Raw genomic sequence first — 18,464 nt, 5'->3', positions numbered from 1 at the left:
CATTAATATATGTATATTAAATATCCTAGCAGATGCACCATTTTCTTGCAACTACATCATTGTTTTTTTAAATAATAGCGTTTTTTTCCACTTCCAGTTTTATTTTTATTTCCAAGGGTTCACATAAAACATAAGGATGTTGTGTGCTATCAAAACGTCTTTCATGAGAAGCGAAAAGATTGTCTTAACAGTATGAAAATTTGAGAACACAGCTGATCTGGTTTGGATGACGGAAGGAAGCAAAACTGAATGAACAGAGCAGAGATAATATTAGCGTTTGTGCCTAAAGGGGCTTATTAGTATATATTAGGCCAAGATACTATTTTTATATTACCCGCGTGTGTGTGTGTGTGCGCGCGCGTGCGCGTGCCACTACAGTCATGCTAAAAATTGACTCATCACTATGGGCTTGATGCATTTGGATTTTCCCTTACTGATGTAGCTGTATTTGTAAAAGGCAGGGGGAAATACGTAATTCTTCCAGGTGACACTAAAACATAACTTCAGAATGAGTCCGGTACAATATAGCTAGGGAAAAAATGTCTGAGGATTCAAGAGTAATAGGGTTAAATTAGAGGAAAAAGTATAGGGGGAGGCTTTTCAGAGTTCTATAAATAACCTGGTAAATCTCTTATAGGAAAGGGCCTGTAGAAGAAAAGGAGTGTGATGCTAAATAAAATTAAAGACAATGTTTGTGCAAATAGGCATTACTATAATACATATATTAGATAATATCGAAGTGGGGAGAAGAATAAATCAGAGGAGGTTATTTGGTTTCTGAGATCATCTGCATATCTACGGCCCTGATCTTGCATTCTGTGGGTGGATCTGTGCACATAGTCCCATTGAACTCAAAGGAGCTCTGAATGGGCACAGAGGGTTCATAAAAATGTTTTCTGTTTAAATAATTACTGTAGTTAGAAAATTTTAATATATTCCCGTCTTGTCATTAAAGAAACTCTGCTCAAGTACTAAATCTGTGAAGAAGGAACTGAAAATATTTTTATAAAAGCATAGTGCTGAAAGACGAATTATATGTAATTTATTACTTATCATTCACTTCTTTACATGTTAGTAGTTTGCTTTTTTTACTAAAAGGCTAGAATGCGGAAAAATAGCGTCAGTGTGTTGTGTGAAGTTTTCTGAATTGTAACCATTACCACAATCTCTTCATGAGTCCTGTAACACTCAAAAATGAGGAAAATCTTGATTTAGTGGTAGTTTATTTAACTTCGTTGCCTTGGCTTTATGCAAGTGTTATGCAATGTTTATAATACAATGTCGTTTCTTGTGACTTGCGCTCTGATTTTGTTTAGTACCACAAGGAGTCTTTTGTTTAAAACAAAACCTTGTGCTTAATTTTCTGCTAGCTCTTTTCATGGAAAAGGAAGGTCATGGCTTATAGCATTTGTATTGTCACTGCAAAGAACTGTACAAACTGTTCCATGGACCAGGATGTTTCTCTAATTCATTTAACTCTTACTACACAGCTTTAAAGCAACATTTTCTCTTTATTAGCAAAACCTTGTACGTTATTTAAATTCTATCATAGAGTCTGAGGCAATGAGCTGAGAAAGACAGAAGCTAAATTAAAGAGGTTATATTAAATGTAATAATACAGAGAGAGAATATAATTAAGAAGAAAATTGCAAAATTATGTAAATTTTTAAAGAAAGAAATTATCCAAAATTATTTTGATATATGTAAAGCATACTCTTTTATAGCCAGTACTTGGTGCATAGGCAACAAAAAAGTAAAACAGCACAATATTTGAAAAATGGCTTTAGTTTAATGTGATCACATATAGGTATATCAGTAGCAACTTCTTATGCGGATTAGTGCAATTCATCAATTACCCACACAGTTCTTCATATAATTATTTTTATATGTGGGCATGGTACAGTTCTTTGACATTTTACAATTTGTCCTTTGTTTACATGCAGCAAGGAGTTATGGGCGAAGACGAGGTAATTCATTTATGTTTGCTACAGTACAATTATTCTGATTGGACTGATATTGATCATTGTGATTAATTACTCCAGATTATTGACTTTAGATTTGTTTTGTCTGCATGTTTAATCAGTTTTTGCAAAAAAGTGGTTTGTTTTGGTCATTGATTTCTTGTGTTAGTGAGTTTGAATCAGATCTTTTAATCAATTAAAACATATTGTAGCACTAATCATAATTTCACTAATGCTTAAAGTAAATATTCTCTGTGCTATCTTTATTAAAAATATACATAACTCTGATTTGTTTTTCCACAATTCTTCTTCCCTTAACACTTCATATAAGTGATGGTATACACAGCTCTGTTAAAAGAATTGTCACAGGCTTAGTAAAGAATTGTGGAAAAAATTCTGAGAAACTGCACACAGGGGACAAGACAGCTGATGCAAATTGGTATAGCTCCCTGGATTTCAGAGGAGCTACTCTAATTTAACCACATGAGAATCTGGCTCTTTTTCTCTATATAAGCTACATTGAGTGTAATATGTGAATCTCAAGATTTTTTTTGATAGATCTAGATATTAACAAGATACAGATATTTTCATGTCTAAGTCACTGGTTCACATCGGTCCTAAGTCAGTATAGACCATTGTCTGATAGCCGCTCCTTAGTTCCCCTTTAGAGAAATGAACTGATGATCCAGTCCCTACTGTTCAGGTATCCCTATAATAAAATACCACCATGTTTCACAATTTCTGGAAGTTTCAGCACAGGCCAATTATTATTTAGTGGCATTAGGAATTGAATTACCTTTTTGCTGCTAGTGTAGCATTCAGTAGTCAAGTATTATTGCTAAAGCTGTGTAGAAAAGCTCGCAGTTCCACTAATTGTTTTTTGATTAGAGAACTAAAGTGACCTTTGCTAACAGTACAGTACTTTTTTACAGTTGTGGCATTGCATTATTTGTTTTAATTCTATGTATTGTGCTAATTCTTTAAAATTTCCAAAATAAATTTCAATATTGAATTTAGTGGAGTTGTTAAATGCATATTCTTGATATATATTTAATTACTGTTTGATAGCTGCACTATATACATGAATGAGAGAGGTATCTAAACCCCTGGTTTGTTAACAATTACAGCTGTATTTTGAGTTTCTTAGTTTTCATTGTAGATATAGGATATGAAAAAGCAGCGGTAAGGAATGGGAGGAAGCTTTTCATACTCTCCTGCATCAAAACTCGGGTGGGGGCAGAAGGCATAGGAAACTTAAGAGCGGACCCTCCTGTGAATGTTTCTCTTAGGTCAGAGGGGCTTGGAGAAGGGGAGGAAGAGACAAGGAGTTCAGCCTCTAAATCTAGAATATCCCTTGACTCCACAGGGGAAAAAAATGTACCACTGCATATGTGTCTTGCCTAAACTCAAACTCACTTTCCTCCGTGTCAGCTTCACTGTCTGAGAAGCCATGCTTGCCATTGACTGTCAACTCCACTTCTACTTCAAAGATGCCAGCCTTCAGTGCCCACTAGTCAAATTTTCCCAGAAATGCCTTTTGTGCTTTTTCCCTCACCACTTTATTATGCATGGAAGGAGTTCCATGCACATATCTTCAGTCATTATATTATCTTCCTTCAAATATCTCCTTAAAAATCACCTCTATGCAGTGCCAGCATAATGTTCTACAGTAGCTGAGCCAGTAGTGTGCTGTGACTGCTGCTAAATATATTTACCTTAATAGTCTGTGCTACCTTATGCTCCCCTTGTCTTTTTGTTGTATCTGCTGGTATCTCTTCTTATACTTAGATTATAATCTGTTTGGGGGCAAGGATCATCTTTTTGTTATGTATGCATACAGTGCCTTTCATAATATGGCTCTGATTCCTAATTGGGGCTTCTAAGCACCATGAGACAAATAATGGGGTTCCTCAGCCACCTCCCCCAAATCCAGATTCCCTAGTATCCTCTGGCTCTTGAGTGATCCTCTGGAGAGGAATGGCTTCTACGTGGTTGCCTGGCCCCACCAGTCCCCAGTGGTCCCTGAATTCCTCCAAGAATTTTGCTTAGGGTCCATTTTGGTCAAATTCATGGACATCGTATTTTAAAAATCATAAATTCCATGGTTTCAGATATTTAAATCTGAAATGTCATGGTGTTGTAATTGTAGGGGTTCTGACACAAAAAGGGGTTGTGGGGGGGTCACAAGGTTATTGTAGAGGGGTTGCGGTACTGCTACCCTTACTTTTGCGTTGCTTCTGGTGGCAGCACTGCCTTCAGAGCTGGGTGGCCAGAGAGCAGCGGCTGCTGGCCAGGAGCCCAGCTCTAAATGCAGAGCCACTGCCAGCATCAGCACAGAAGTAATGATGTCATGGTATGGTATTGCCACCCGTACTTCTGTGCTGCTGCTGGCGGGGTGGTGCCTTCAGAGCAGGGCCCCTGGCCAACAGCCACCGCCCTCTGGGCGCCCAGGTCTGAAGGCAGCACAGAAGTAAGGGTGGCAATACTGCAATCCCCTAAAATAACCTTGCAAACCCCCCCCAACCACCTTTTGGGTCAGGACCCCGCAGTTTGAGAAACGGTGGTTTCCCCCATGAAATCTGTATCGTATTGGGTACAAGCACACAAAAGACCAGATTTCACAGTCCGAGACGTATTTTTCATGGCTGTGAATTTGGTAGGGCCCTAATTATGCTGAAAGGGCCTTTGCTAACAGCCAGACTTCTTAAGGTTGAAGGTTCCAAATTGCAGTGTGGGCAGCAGCTTAGTTTCTACAGACTTCCATGTGCAGTATTGTGTTCTTCTCCAGCCTGTGGCTTTGGAGTGGGAAAATCTGACAGAACTGGCTATTGCCCCTCCAAATCCATTGAGTACGGGATCCTTGTATATCTGTTGAACCTCTGCAAAGGGGCTTTTAAGATGAAGGAGGAACTTGCTTTCCATAAAGTTGTCACGTCCTTCCAAAAAAATTATTTAAATAAATGATAATTATAAAAATGAAATGGAAAAAAAGAGTGATCAAGCAATACTTTTATGCAGGGCTTGACAAATCCACTCACCACTAGCAAAGTAGGAAACTCCTGAGAAACTTAGGACTTACCCTAAAGTTAAGCTTTCATTTTACAAAAAGGAAATTTCTGGCCTTTATCACTGCAAAGAAAACTTTCTGAGTAGGAATCAAATATAAATCTCTATGCAGATAGTTCATGTTTTCAGGTTGTGTAAGAGAGAAATCCTGGCCTTAGTGCACAGTCTGAGAAGTTGAGCAGATGCTGAGGAGTTCTCTGAAACGTAATAGAAGAAATCATTCCTTGCTTCCTCCCTCTTCCTCTCCCTCCTCCTTATTCTTCCTGATCACTTTTGTAGCAGCATTCGTATTATATGGCTGCATTTCTAGCCTAATGGTGGAAGAGGCATCCATTCTGTTTGAGTATGCTCTATATGGGAAGGAGAGTGGAATTGCATTACCTTGAAATCCCTGCCTCCATTTGTCCTTATGAGGTGTTAACTCTGAAACCTCTCTCTCACCCCTCAAAATTGCTTTGTCAGAAACTTTCAGAGGTTTCAACTATTCCCAAACCCTACCATATACTTTGAGCACTCATAACAAGTAGGATAGATCTGATTAATGACTTCCTAGATAATTTGTCAAGAGTTGTTTTATACATGCTAATTACAAAATCATTCTGCTTTCTTAGAATTGAAACCCATGCCCAGTTCACCAGCATCATTTTATTTTTTCAAAAATGACATTTGTATTTTTTAAATTTGTTACTGAGCATACTATTTTTTTTCTTCTCCCTCAGCCTAATCAAACTATAAGCAATTGTAATATACAATCTATTCATTCACTGGATAGATCCTATCACCACAACTTGAAGATGAGCCCAGTGATGCATGAGAACATAAGAATGGCCATACTGGGTCAGAACAATGGTCCATCTAGCCCATTATTCTGCCTGTTGACAGTGTCCAGTGCCAGATGCTTCAGAGGGAATGAACAGAACAGAGCAATTATCAAGTGATTCATTCTCTATCATCCAGTCCTAGCATCTGGCAGTCAGAGGCTTAGGGACACCCAGAGCATGGGGTTCATCCCTGACCGTCTTGGCTAATAACCATTGATGGACCTATCCTCCATGAACTTATCTAATTCTGTTTTGAACCCAGTTATAGTTTTGGCCTTCGACTTCCCCTGGCAACGAGTTTCACGGGTTGACCTGTGCGTTGTGTGAAGTACTTCCTTTTGTGTGTTTAAACCTGCTGCCTATTAATTTAACTGGGTGACCCAGGGTTCTTCTGTTATATGAAGGGGTAAATAATATTTCTGTATTCATTTTCTCACACCATTCATAATTTTATAGACCTCTATCATATCTTCCCCCCTTAGTTGTCTCTCTTCCAAGTTGAACAGTCCCAGTTTTTTAATATCTCTTCATATGTAAGCTCTTCCATAGCCTTAATCATTTTTGTTGTCCTTCTCTGTTCCTTTTTACATTTTTAATATATCTTTTTTTGAGATGGGGTGACCAGAACTGCTTGTAGTATTCAAGGTGTGGGTATGCCATGAATTTATATAGTGGCATTACAATATTTACTGTCGTCTTAACTATCCCTTTTCTAATGGTTCCTAAAGTTCTTTTAGCTTTTTTGACTGCTACAGCAAATTGAGCAGATATTTTCAAAGAACTATCAATGACTCCAAGATACCTTTCTTCTGTGGTAATAGCTAATTTAGCCCCCATAATTTTGTATGTCTAGTTGGGATTATGTTTTCCAATATATATCGTTGATAAAAGCAAAGTAATGAATTTCATCTGCCATTTTGTTGCCCAGTCACCTAGTTTTGTGAGATTCCTTTGTAATTCTTTGCAGTCCGCTTTGGACATGACTATCTAAAATAATTTTGTATCGTCTGCAAACTTTGCCACCTCACTGTTTGCCCCCTTTTTCTAGGTCATTTTATGAGTATGTTGAATAGCACTGTTCCCAGTACAGATCCTTGGGGAACACCACTCTTTACCTCTGTTTTGAAAACTGACCATGTATTCCTGCCTTTTGTTTCCTATCTCTTAACAAGTTATTGATCCATGAGAGGACTTTCTCTCTTCTTCTGTGACAGCTTACTTTGCTTAAGAGCTTTTGGTGAGGGACCTTGTCAAAAGCTTTCTGAAAGTCCAAGTATGCTATATTTGTTGACCACCTTCAAATGATTCTAGTAGATTGGTAAGGCATGGTTTCTCTTCACAAAAGCTGTGTTGACTCTTCCCCCCACAAATCATGTTCATCTATGCGTCTGATACTTCTGTTCTTTGCTATAGTTTCAACCAGTTTGCCTGGTACTGAAGTTATGCTTACTGGCCTGTAATTGCCAGGATCACCTTTTGGATCCTCTTTTAAAAATTGGTGTCACATTAGCTCTCCTCTTGTCATCTGGTACAGAAGCTGATACAGAAGCTGATTTAAGCAATAGGTTACATACCACAGTTAATAGTTCTGCAGTTTCATGTCTGAGTTCCTTCAGAACGGTTGGGTGAATACCATCTGGTTCTTGTGACTTATTACTGGTTTAGTTTATCAATTTGTTCAAAAATGCCTCTATTCACAGCTCAGTCTGGGATAGTTCTCTGATTTGTCATCTGAGAGAATTTTTAGCTTGCATATTCTTTAACTCTTAACATGGTCACTTAATAAAGAAGATACTTTATTTAAAAACAAACTAATGGTTTACTGTTGGCTTAGAGTAAAGAAACTAAAAAATGTAATGTAATATTAAATGTTCTATCTATAAGCATGGCATCTGGTGATTCTGAATTTCCTTTCTCATTTTGTTTTTTCTTTATACTAATAATATTTTTTTGCCTTCCACATTGTTTTTTCCCCTTTTCCTTGGGTTACATGAAGATCATAACCAACTACAAAATTATTCTTTTAATATTCATTCTTCTTTTTTTTAGGTCGTTCTTCCCTCTTCCCAATAGATGATGGTTTGCTGGACGATGGCCACAGTGATCAAGTTGGTGTCTTGAATTCACCTGCATGCTATTCAGCTCATCAGAATGGAGAACGGATAGAACGTTTCTCTCGGAAAGTATTTGTTGGTGGCCTTCCGCCAGATATTGATGAAGGTGAGCTGGCTGAAACTGAATAGAATTTGGTCTGGGGCGGGAAGAAAGGCCGCTTATTCTCTTTAAAGTTAGATGAATGAATTGAAGTGACACACAGGACCAAATAGATCCTGGTGTAAGTAGGCACAATTCTAATTGACTTCAGTGGGAATTGCACTTCTTATGCTGAATTAGGTCCTGAATGTGACCTGCCTTTAAATGATATTTCTTTATGAAAATTATATACATTGTTTTCAGAGAATAAAAGCAATAATGCTAAGGTGTAAATCTTATGTACATGTTGAAGGCAGAGAACTTTTTTCTTGAGTCAACTTGTCATAGCTGCTCAGTGTTTCTATTGTTGTATCTTCACCTGAATTAATCAGAATGATAGTTCAGCATAGAACGTTACTCATAAGTGGCCTGTCAAGTTACTATCAGAATGAACTGTTGTACCTCAGACTCATGATTTTGGTGGCAACCTTGTAATTTTTTTACTTTGACTTCTTTAACTTCAATTCTTCCTCTCTGGCCCACCTCCCTACATGGCATACAAAGCAACATGCTATTAAAATAACCAAAGTGTGTCTTTCCTGATATCATGAAGTGTAGTTTGAGTAGGTGCCATCCAGAAGTTTTGGTGTTGATATGATTGTTTCCGCTCATGCTTTTGGTCCTGTAGGTTGTGTAGTTCATGTTCCACACCAGGGGTCGGGTTTCTTGTTAAAGGGTAGGCTGTTCATTTGAATGATATATTCCAAATTAGGTAGGTCTCTTCTGCCCATCTCTAGTGGTTTTCCACTAGGTAAATTAGGTAAATAACATATTCTTATAGTGAATGGGAAAGAACTCTGGTTTACAGGAGTCCATTTTTTTTCAATTAAAAAAGGCTGTCCAGTCCAAAGTTTAAGAGCTATGGCTAAATGTATAAACAAATGTATATACTATCACACTCATTGTTCTACTAGAATACATCTAAATATTAATAATTGTACTTTACACTTTTATATAATACTTTTGAACCAAGCATCTTAAAAGGGTTTATAAAGATAGGAGTTATCCACTTGTATCTGTAGGGAAACTGAGGCACAGAAAAGCAAAGTGACTTTTCCAGTGCAGATAGCAAGTGATTTGACAGAACATGTTCTAATATGTTGAATATAAAATGAATTGTTTTCTGTTGTATTTGGAACAGCTTCACTAATGTACCTTAGTCCTGATCTGTGGTACTCCTACTATTCTAGTACTGAGACTTTCCTGAGCAGATATGCACAATTTAGCTCTTATTGACTTTGTTTTGTAATGTATACAAATGTCTGTTGACTAGGTTAAAATTAAATCATAGATTGGATCACAAACAAAATGAGTTTGAAGGTGTCTGAGATTATAATTTGCTGAGGGAGGGGGAAATTTCTTCTGCGTTGCCCCCTGTAATACTTTTGGACCATCCACCAGTACTGGTACAAAATTATTCATAAACCTTAACAGATTAAAACAATCTTTCACTCTTTCTCTTACTCACACTCTCACACACACAAATAAACAATTAACTAAAACAAGATTCAGAACTTCTGTTGGGGTTATTCATTTGTCAAGCTTTGTGTACAATCCTAAATAAGGCCACACCGAAAGATCCTTTTCCTCTTCTTCCTGTTGATATGCTGACAAGGAGATTCAGAAACTGTAGGCCAAAAATCCCATTATGTGCCTATTAAAGACTGTCACCCTTATTTTTTTTACTGCCCTCTTGTGTAAGCCCTTCAAGGGCAATGGCAGATGGGAAGGCGTTACTGGGGTAGGAAGCCATACCAAAGTTCTGCAGTGTGTTGTAGAGTGGCCTGCAGCACCTAACTCCTTGCCATATTATTGATGCGGCGGGGGGGAAGACAGGTCTGTCCACTGTTATGGAGGGACCACTTCTAAGTATGAAAAGGCAGTTTAGTCTCCATGCCCATTCTGCACTTAGCCTCTGCTGAGTCTGCTAATAAAAGTGCCAGTAGCTGTGGGGGTTTTTATGATGTGGACACCTACCCACTAGGATCTGGACTACAGGTCATTGAACACTAAACACCTTGGACCATGACCTCGAGTCAGAGAAAATTAAAATTACTGATCCCCTGTAGCCATCCATATTGCTTTATTAAATGATGCAAAGAAATTTGATGAAACTAAAATTAGGTCTAAACATGATTTGAGGCATGCTTTGTATATAATGTTTCCAATTTTAGGGACTCATCTTTATATTTTTTATGTCATGTTTATTTTATATATTTTGCAAGAAACTATCAATTTATATGGAAGAAAGGAATAAAGCATCAGCTCTTCATTTGCTTGACAGTGTTTTTCACTGCTCTCTTGAACTGTTACCTGTTTTAATTGCAACTACTGTACCTGGTTTGTTTGGTTTTTTTAGATGAAATTACTGCTAGCTTCAGACGATTCGGGCCTCTGGTAGTAGACTGGCCTCACAAAGCAGAAAGCAAGTCCTACTTTCCACCTAAAGGTAATACAATGAGAAATTTTTCTCTTTTTGTTTTTTTTCTGATTGTGTAAATCTTCTTAATCTTGGACACCTATTTAACCTCTTCATGCGTTTTTCTCTTCTGAAGGGTTTACTTTTGCAGCCTTTTAGGCTGTTTCTACACTGCTCTACAGGTTGGATTATGGAGGTATAAATAGCAGTGCACACCAAAGTGCTGTGCTGTAACTCCCGTTGGTGGACACCACAGACACAAACTGTAAGGTTCCTTGCATTAACGTAGTCTTGTTTGAAGAGGACTATGTTAACATGAAGTAGGAATCTTTTAGTTTGTGCCCGCAGCATCCACATGGGGTACTTACAGCACAGCACTTTCATAGAGACTGCTATTCACACACTCCTAGTCTGAACTGCAGGGCAGTGTAGACAAGCCCTTAGATGCTTAACAGTTAATGCTGCTGTATAAGTAGGGGTGCAGACACAGCTCCTTTTCATACCAAAACTAGAAACTGAGGGTGTTGCCTCACTGCTGGTTCCTGTTCTTTATCAGTTCAGTGCAGGACTTCTGAAGTAACTTTCATATCTGGCTCTTCCAAATAGCAGCTCAGTGCACTGCAGCCATGTTGCAGGGCATGGCCTCTAAGGTTTAACTTTGCATGTAACAAATTTGTTATCCCTGGTCTACACTTACCTTTCTTAAGCTGATATCGGCACAGCAGATTGCGGGGGGGGGGGGAATTCATACCATTGAGCACTGTAGCTATCCCAGCCTAATCCCTGGTATAGACACAGCTAGGTCAACAGAAGAATGCTTCTGTCAAGCTAGCTACCACTCTTCAGGGAGGTGGATTAACTACAGTGACAGAAAAAACTGCTTCCATCACTGTGGGAAGTACTACACAGTGGTGCTACAGCAACATAGCTATAGCACCTGTACTGTAGATATGGCCTTAGTGTGTTTTCTTAGTTTCTCAACTTGAAATTTTCAAGTGGGTGTATGTTTAAAATTAATGCCTGTGTGTGCATTTTGTATTTTATTGGCAAACTAGAGTCAAACCTTTCAAAATTTGAGAGAGAAAACTTCATGGCAAACCAGACAATGCACAATCAAAAGACTGCTTTAGTGCAAGTCAGAGCATTATAACTCTGAAGGGCTGAGGAAAAAATACTTAACTCTCACTTCTAAATCTATTCAGATTTTAGAACAGAGATTTTAAGTATATTTATAGGCTGATAACAGGTATTTCAAAGTGCATGCTTTTACTATTTGTATGTGATCCCATTGAATAAGCTAAACACAGGCTTCTTTCAGCTCTGTTACAAGCATCCTACTCAAGCAATGCCGCCTCATTTGTTTTAGAGCTAATACAATGATATTTGTATTCATTATCACTACCAAATATCCAAATTGTGGTTTGGATGATACTCAATAACATGGCCAAGATTATGGGTGTAATGATACGAATTTATTTGAGGGTTGATTTAGGGTACAATATATATAGAGTCTACATTTTGCAGCATGGCTCTTTGAGTTCATCATCACCCACACAGTGAATTCTACAGCTAACTGGACATATTGCATTAGCTTGAAGTGGTGGATGGGGAATTCAGAATATAAGGTTTTGTCTGTCTTTGTCTGTCTGTAGATGCACACAATATAAAAATCTGATCCAACTAGGAAAACCATGCAAAGATTCCAGCTTGCACAGAATGCAGTTTCCCATCTCCTTCATGGGAGAGGCCTTGGTTAGCACATCACTCTCTTGTACTCTGATTCCTACACTGGCTCCCAGCCTGCCTCTGCTGGCACGAAGAAATAAAGGAAGGAATTTATCCCAAGAAGAACCTCCTCCACCAAGGAAGGGAGAAGAGCAGAAACCTCCTGAAATCCACTAGGAATCTGGACTTTACTTGGGAAGCACTCAAATACTGTGGGAATTTTTTTCCCCCCATATAATATCCAGGGTAAACAGATCTTGGCCTCGGGTTTTTTTTCTGTCTTGGTATACAAAGCCACTATCATATCAGGTACCAGCTACGTTGAAAACTGTATCTCCATTCACAACCCACCAAGACAGCTGTGGCTCTTTGGGGCAATGCCCATGAGAAGGCATATAAGAGCTGGAGATGTAAAGCATTCTCAACTGAAGGGAATTAACTCTAGAATGAGCCTCCAGAGGAGGTTGGCCTAACTCGGAGTCTAAACACCTTTAAGTCATATATGTGTTCAGTGAAGTTTTTTCACCATAACTGGAATATTTGCAACTACCACACACGCACAAAAATCACTACTCCAACCAGGGCTTCCTATATTCAGAGAAGATAGAAGAGGAGAAAATTGCATGAAGTCCATTAGGACCTCAATATATTTACCTAATTAACTTGGGAATCACTTAGATACGATCATACTGGGTACTCAAACTCTAGATAGGGAAATGGTACATATTATATTATTCATTTGATATTCAATAACACGTGTCTGACTGTTTTTCCACCTATTAAGGTTTCTGTGTAACTTTCCGTTTACTGCAGTACTCAGTATTGTGTTGCCACAGAATTCAGGGAACCTTACGGCAGAAGTTAGTATTGATGTGCCTTCTGGGTTCTGGAAGCAATTTGCAACATGTTAATACTCCAGCACACTTAAAATGTAGTCTTGTCTTGTCGATGTAGACAGGACCAAACCACATTACCAATCATTCTACAGCCCTGTAAGGTTCAGTGCTGTACACAGTTTGGTAAAATAGTTCAGTTCTGACTAGAAATGCATGTTTTAATTGTGTTTGGGCACTATTGTTATAACTGGTTCCTTCAACATGGCAGATTTTATAAAATAGATAGGTCCTTTGGCTGCTGAGTGGTGTAATTTCAGTAGAGATATGTCTTAGGTATGATAGGTGTACTTATTCACCCCTGTCAGTTTTCTCACCCGCGTGTGCTTGCTAAGTTATCTAAACCATTAAATATAAGCTAAATACTATACCGGAGAACCACAGAATTACAAACACTTCAGGAATGGAGGTTGTTCGTAACTCTGAAATGTTCGTAACTCTGCTAGCAAGGGATGTGAAGGGTAACAAGAAGGGTTTTTCTACAGGTATATTAGCAACAAGAAGAAGGTCAGGGAAAGTGTGGGACCCTTACTGAATGGGAGAGGCAACCTAGTGACAGATGATGTAGAAAAAGCTGAAGTACTCAATGTGTTTTTTGCCTCGGTCTTCACAGACAAAGTCAGCTCCCAGACTGCCGCACTGGGCAGCACAGTATTGGGAGGAGGTGAGCAGCCCTCAGTGGTGAAAGAACAGGTTAAGGACTATTTAGAAAAGCTGGACATGCACAAGTCCATGGGGCCGGATGCAATGCATCCGAGGGAGTTGGCTGATGTGATTGCAGAGCCATTGGCCATTACCTCTGAAAACTTGTGGCGAATGGGAGAGGTCCTGGACGATTAGAACAAGGCAAATATAGTACCCATCTTTTAAAAAAAGGGAAGGAGGAGAATCCAGGGAACTACAGACCAGTCAGCCTCACCTCAGTCCCTGGAAAAAACATGGAGCAGATCCTCAAGGAATCAATTTTGAAGCACACGGGGGAGAGGAAGGTGATCAGGAACAGTCAACCTGGATTCACCAAGGGCAAGTCATGTCTGATCAACCAGATTGCCTTCTTTGATGAGATAACTGGCTCTGTGGATATGGGGAAAGCAGTGGACATGATATACCTTGACTTTAACTTGCTGGCAAGAATACTGTGGGAGGCTGTATCAAAAGCTTTGCTACAGTAGTATGGATTTGGATTAATGGACTACGAGGTGGATAGAAAGCTGGCTAGATCATCGGGCTCAACAGGTAGTGATCAAAGACCCGATATCTAGTTGGCAGCCGATATCAAGCGGACTGTCCCAGGGTCAGTCCTGAGGCCAGTTTTGTTCAACATCTTCATTAATGATCTGGATGATGTGATGGATTGCATCATCAGCAAGTTTGTGGATGACGCTAAACTGTGGGGAGAGGTAGATATGCTGGAGGGTAGGGATAGGGTTCAGAATGACCTAGACAAATTGGAGGGTTGGGCCAAAACAAATCTGAGGTTCAACAAGGACAAGTGCAGAGTCCTGCACTTAAGACGGAAGAATCCCATGCACTGCTACAGGCTGGGGACCGAATGGCTAAGTGGCAGTTCTGCAGAAAAGGACCTGGGGAACAGTGGACGAGAAGCTGGATATGAGTCAATAGTGTGCCCTTATTGCCAAGAAGGCTTACGGCATATTGGGCTGCATTAGTAGGAGCGTTGTCAGCAGATCGAGGGAAGAGATTATTCCTCTCTATTTGGTGCTGGTGAGGCCATATCTGGAGTATTCTGCCCAGTTTTGGTGTCCCCCCCCTGCGCTACAGAAAGGATGTGGACAAATAGGAGAGAGTCCAGCGGAGGGCAACGAAAATGATTAGGGGGCTGAGGCACATGACTTATGAGGAGGGGCTGAGGGAACTGGGCTTATTTAGTCTGCAGAAGAGAGGAGTGAGTGGGGGATTTGATAGCAGCCTTCAACTACCTGAAGGGGAGTTCCAAAGAGGATGGAGCTAGGCTGTTCTCAGTGGTGGCAGATGACAGAATAGGGAGCAATGGTCTTGAGTTGCAGTTGGGGAGGTCTAGGTTGGATATTAAGAAAAACTATTTCACTAAGAGGGTGGTGAAACACTGAAGTGGGTAACTAAAGAGGTGGTGGAGGTTTTTAAGGTCCGGCTTGACAAAGCCCTGGTTGGGATGATTTAGTTGGGGTTGGTCCTGCTTTGAGGACTAGATGACCTCCTGAGGTCTCTTCCAACCCTAATCTTCTATGAGTCTATGAACAAAACGTCATGGTGGTTGTTTCAAAATTTTACAACTGAACATTGATTTAATACTGCTTTGAAACTTGACCATGCAAAAGAAAAATGCTGCTTTTAACCATCTTAATTGTAATGAAACAAGGACAGAAACAGTTTCCTTACCTTGTCAAATCTTTTTTTAACTTCCCCTGTATTTTTTTAGTAGTTTGTTTGTTTAACACAGTACTGTACTTTGTGGGGTGTGGTTTTTTTTGTTTTTGGCTGGGTTTTTGGATGGGGTGTTGGGTCTCTGCTGCTGCCTGATTGTATATTTCCAGTTCCAAATGAGGTGTGTGGTTAAGAACATAAGAATGGCCATACTGGGTCAGACCAAAGGTCCATCCAGCCCAGTATCCTGTCTACCAACAGTGGCCAGTGCCATGTGCCCCAGAGGGTGTGAACCTAACAGGTAATGATCTAATGATCTCTCTCCTGCCATCCATCTCCACCCTCTGACAAACAGAGGCTAGGGACACCATTCCTTGCCCATTCTGGCTAATAGCTGTTAATGGACTTAACCTCTATGAATTTACCCAGTTCTCTTTTAAACCCTGTTATAGTCCTAGCCTTCACAACCTCCTCAGGCAAGGAGTTCCACAGGTTGACTGTGCGCTGAGTGAAGAAGAACTTCCTTTATTTGTTTTAAACCTGCTACCCATTAATTTCATTGACCAATAAGATCGTAACTCTAGTGTTTGTAATGCTGAGGTTCTACTGTCTGATCTAGTGGTGGTTTTAGCTGGGGTCCATGGTTGCAGTTGCACTCACAGAAATCACGATGGAGGGGTGGTTGGGCAAATTTGAGGGAATGGCATTGTGACCTAGTGAATGGGGATACACTACCACTCAGATTTGTCCCAGGTGCCCCTTCATCATGACAGAGGGGCAGCCAGGCCAAACCTGAGTGGCACTGCAGTCCCTTGTGCCAGGCCACAATGCTACTCACTCAAATTTGGCCCAGGCACCCATCCATGGTGGTGGAGGGGCAGCTGGGCCAAACCTGAGTGGTATTGTGACGGCACGCTCTAAGTCACAATGCCCAGAGCAGGGAGCTGGGCCCAGCCCCACAGGACAGGAGGGTTTGCTGCACTGCAAGTGTGGGATGGGCTTGCTCTCTAGCCCCACACCCTAGGGCCTTCCCTTCACACCAGGCCAGGATTAGGGTTGCAGTGTGATGGGGCAGAGGGTACCTGCAGCTGGTTTCTATGGTTTTATTTGCCTATAAATTATTACTAGGTAAATGATAAATGTTGCTGTTAAAGCTTTATCTGACCCAAGCTTTATAAACAACATAGTTCTTCAAAGGGAAATATTATCTGTGGATCCACCCTTCAGAGTTTAGGGGAATCCTTGGAGCAACTTCAGTTTGGTTAGCTTTACTTGGAGACCAAATTGTAGTCCTAGCATTCATTAGCTTTCTGTCTATGTCAACTCTAAATTTCAAATAACCTTTGCTAGGATTAATTTAATTATGTATTATTGTTTATTCGCTCTTATTAGAGAGTGGTGACGGATATTTTAAGCTGTTTGAACCTGCGCCGATTAAGTTAGTAGTCTCTGTGGTGGTGAAGTACAGCTTGTCAGCATTGGAATCCTATTTAATTTTCCAAGCTACGTTTCCTTCTTTCCTTCCAAGCTCTCTGTTTAAAGAAAGCCTTATGGGGGCCAAGTTCTGTAGCAAATATTTCCTTGCTTGAAGAGAGTACACAAAAGCCCTCATCCTTCAAAGTGCTGAGTGCCTCCTGACAGATGCTGAGCACCCTTTACTCCCAGTTACATCAATAAGAGTTGATGTCATTCAGCATTTAATAGTAGGCATTCAGCACCTCAGATGATTAGGCCCAAATCTCAGCACGTCTTGGAATAGCTAGGCTTCTTTGAAGTAGAGAGATGTCTCCTATTAAAATAAGGGTTCAAAGTCCATAAGTGATCTATTAACTGCTGTATAGTGGGAATTTGCTTTCCTGCTATCCTATATTTATTCACCAAGAGCTCCTATTGTGCTTTAGTTGGCAGATATTCTTATTTATGAAACAGTACCCAAGTTCAAGTCACACGGGCTGATGTGAAGATTCTGGTTCCATTGTCATTCAAATGAAGTTCAAAAATACCTTGCACAATCCATGTCAATCCATATGAGGCATCTTAATAAAGGCAGGGTTGTGTGTCACTGAGTGTTCTATCTTGTTTACAGTTTGATGCCAAACAGAAAAAAAATCAAGTGTGTTGTATAGGAGAGAGTATATCAAGCCCTCTCTGAACTATCATCACCATTCATCTCAGTGGTGTATGGCAACCTAGTTACCAAAAATCTTCACTGCTCAAAAGGAAGCCATTAAACAGAGGAATATAAAATGTTCTTTGTTTCTGGTTGGAGGGAACAAAAGCCCCAAATGCATCTAGACTTTTGTTACATTTGTAACTCTTATCTAATACCTATATTATTATATCAGCTTGAATTTCTTGAATACAAACAGGAATATTTTTGGGGGGTAGGTCAAAAGTTGTGCAAGTATTTATAGCCAACCTAAGGTCAGGAAGAAAAGATTAAATTTGTATGGAAAGAACTACAGGGCCTATTTAAAGGAACCAACACTTAGGTTGGATATTAGGAAAAACTTTTTCACTAGGAGGGTGGTGAAACACTGGAATGCGTTGCCTAGGGAGGTGGTGGAATCTCCTTCCTTAGAAGTTTTTAAGGTCAGGCTTGACAAAGCCCTGGCTGGGATGATTTAATTGGGGATGGGTCCTGCTTTTGAGCAGGGGGTTGGACTAGATGACCTCCTGAGGTCCCTTCCAACCCTGATATTCTATGATTCAAATCTTCTTTATCTCCCAAATATCCAGTTATTCCCAACTTAAAATTTTGATAGGCTAAATTTACCTCTTAACGTAAGAACATAAGAGAGGCCATACTGGATCAGACCAAAGGTCCATCTAGCCCAGTATTCTGTCTTTCGACAGTGGCCAGTGCCGGGTGCCCCAGAGGGAATAAACAGAACAGGTAATCATCTAGTAATCCATCCTCTGTTGTCCATTTCCAGCTTCTGGCAAACAAAGGCCAGGGACA

The 18,464-nt window shown here is 39.9% G+C and overlaps 1 protein-coding gene across 5 annotated transcripts in view; it reads left to right on the top strand.

The window, feature by feature from the left end:
• The window catches only part of CPEB2 (cytoplasmic polyadenylation element binding protein 2), an 85,426-nt gene that overhangs the window by 40,521 nt on the left and 26,441 nt on the right, over positions 1-18,464 (top strand). For 3 of the 5 annotated variants that reach the window (XM_048848800.2, XM_048848799.2, XM_048848804.2), the window contains exons 5-7: positions 1,944-1,967; positions 7,898-8,068; positions 10,461-10,550. In XM_048848800.2, coding sequence (XP_048704757.2) covers positions 1,944-1,967; positions 7,898-8,068; positions 10,461-10,550 — 285 coding nt within the window. The remainder of the gene's footprint in view (positions 1-1,943; positions 1,968-7,897; positions 8,069-10,460; positions 10,551-18,464) is intronic. The other 2 variants (XM_048848803.2, XM_048848802.2) reach the window with 1 other exon arrangement.

Source organism: Caretta caretta, chromosome 4 (genome assembly GCF_965140235.1).
Source record: "Caretta caretta isolate rCarCar2 chromosome 4, rCarCar1.hap1, whole genome shotgun sequence".
In the NCBI taxonomy this organism is placed as follows: domain Eukaryota; kingdom Metazoa; phylum Chordata; order Testudines; family Cheloniidae; genus Caretta; species Caretta caretta.
The sequence above is the reverse complement of the archived record's forward strand: the minus strand, read 5'-3'. Positions and strand labels throughout refer to the sequence as shown.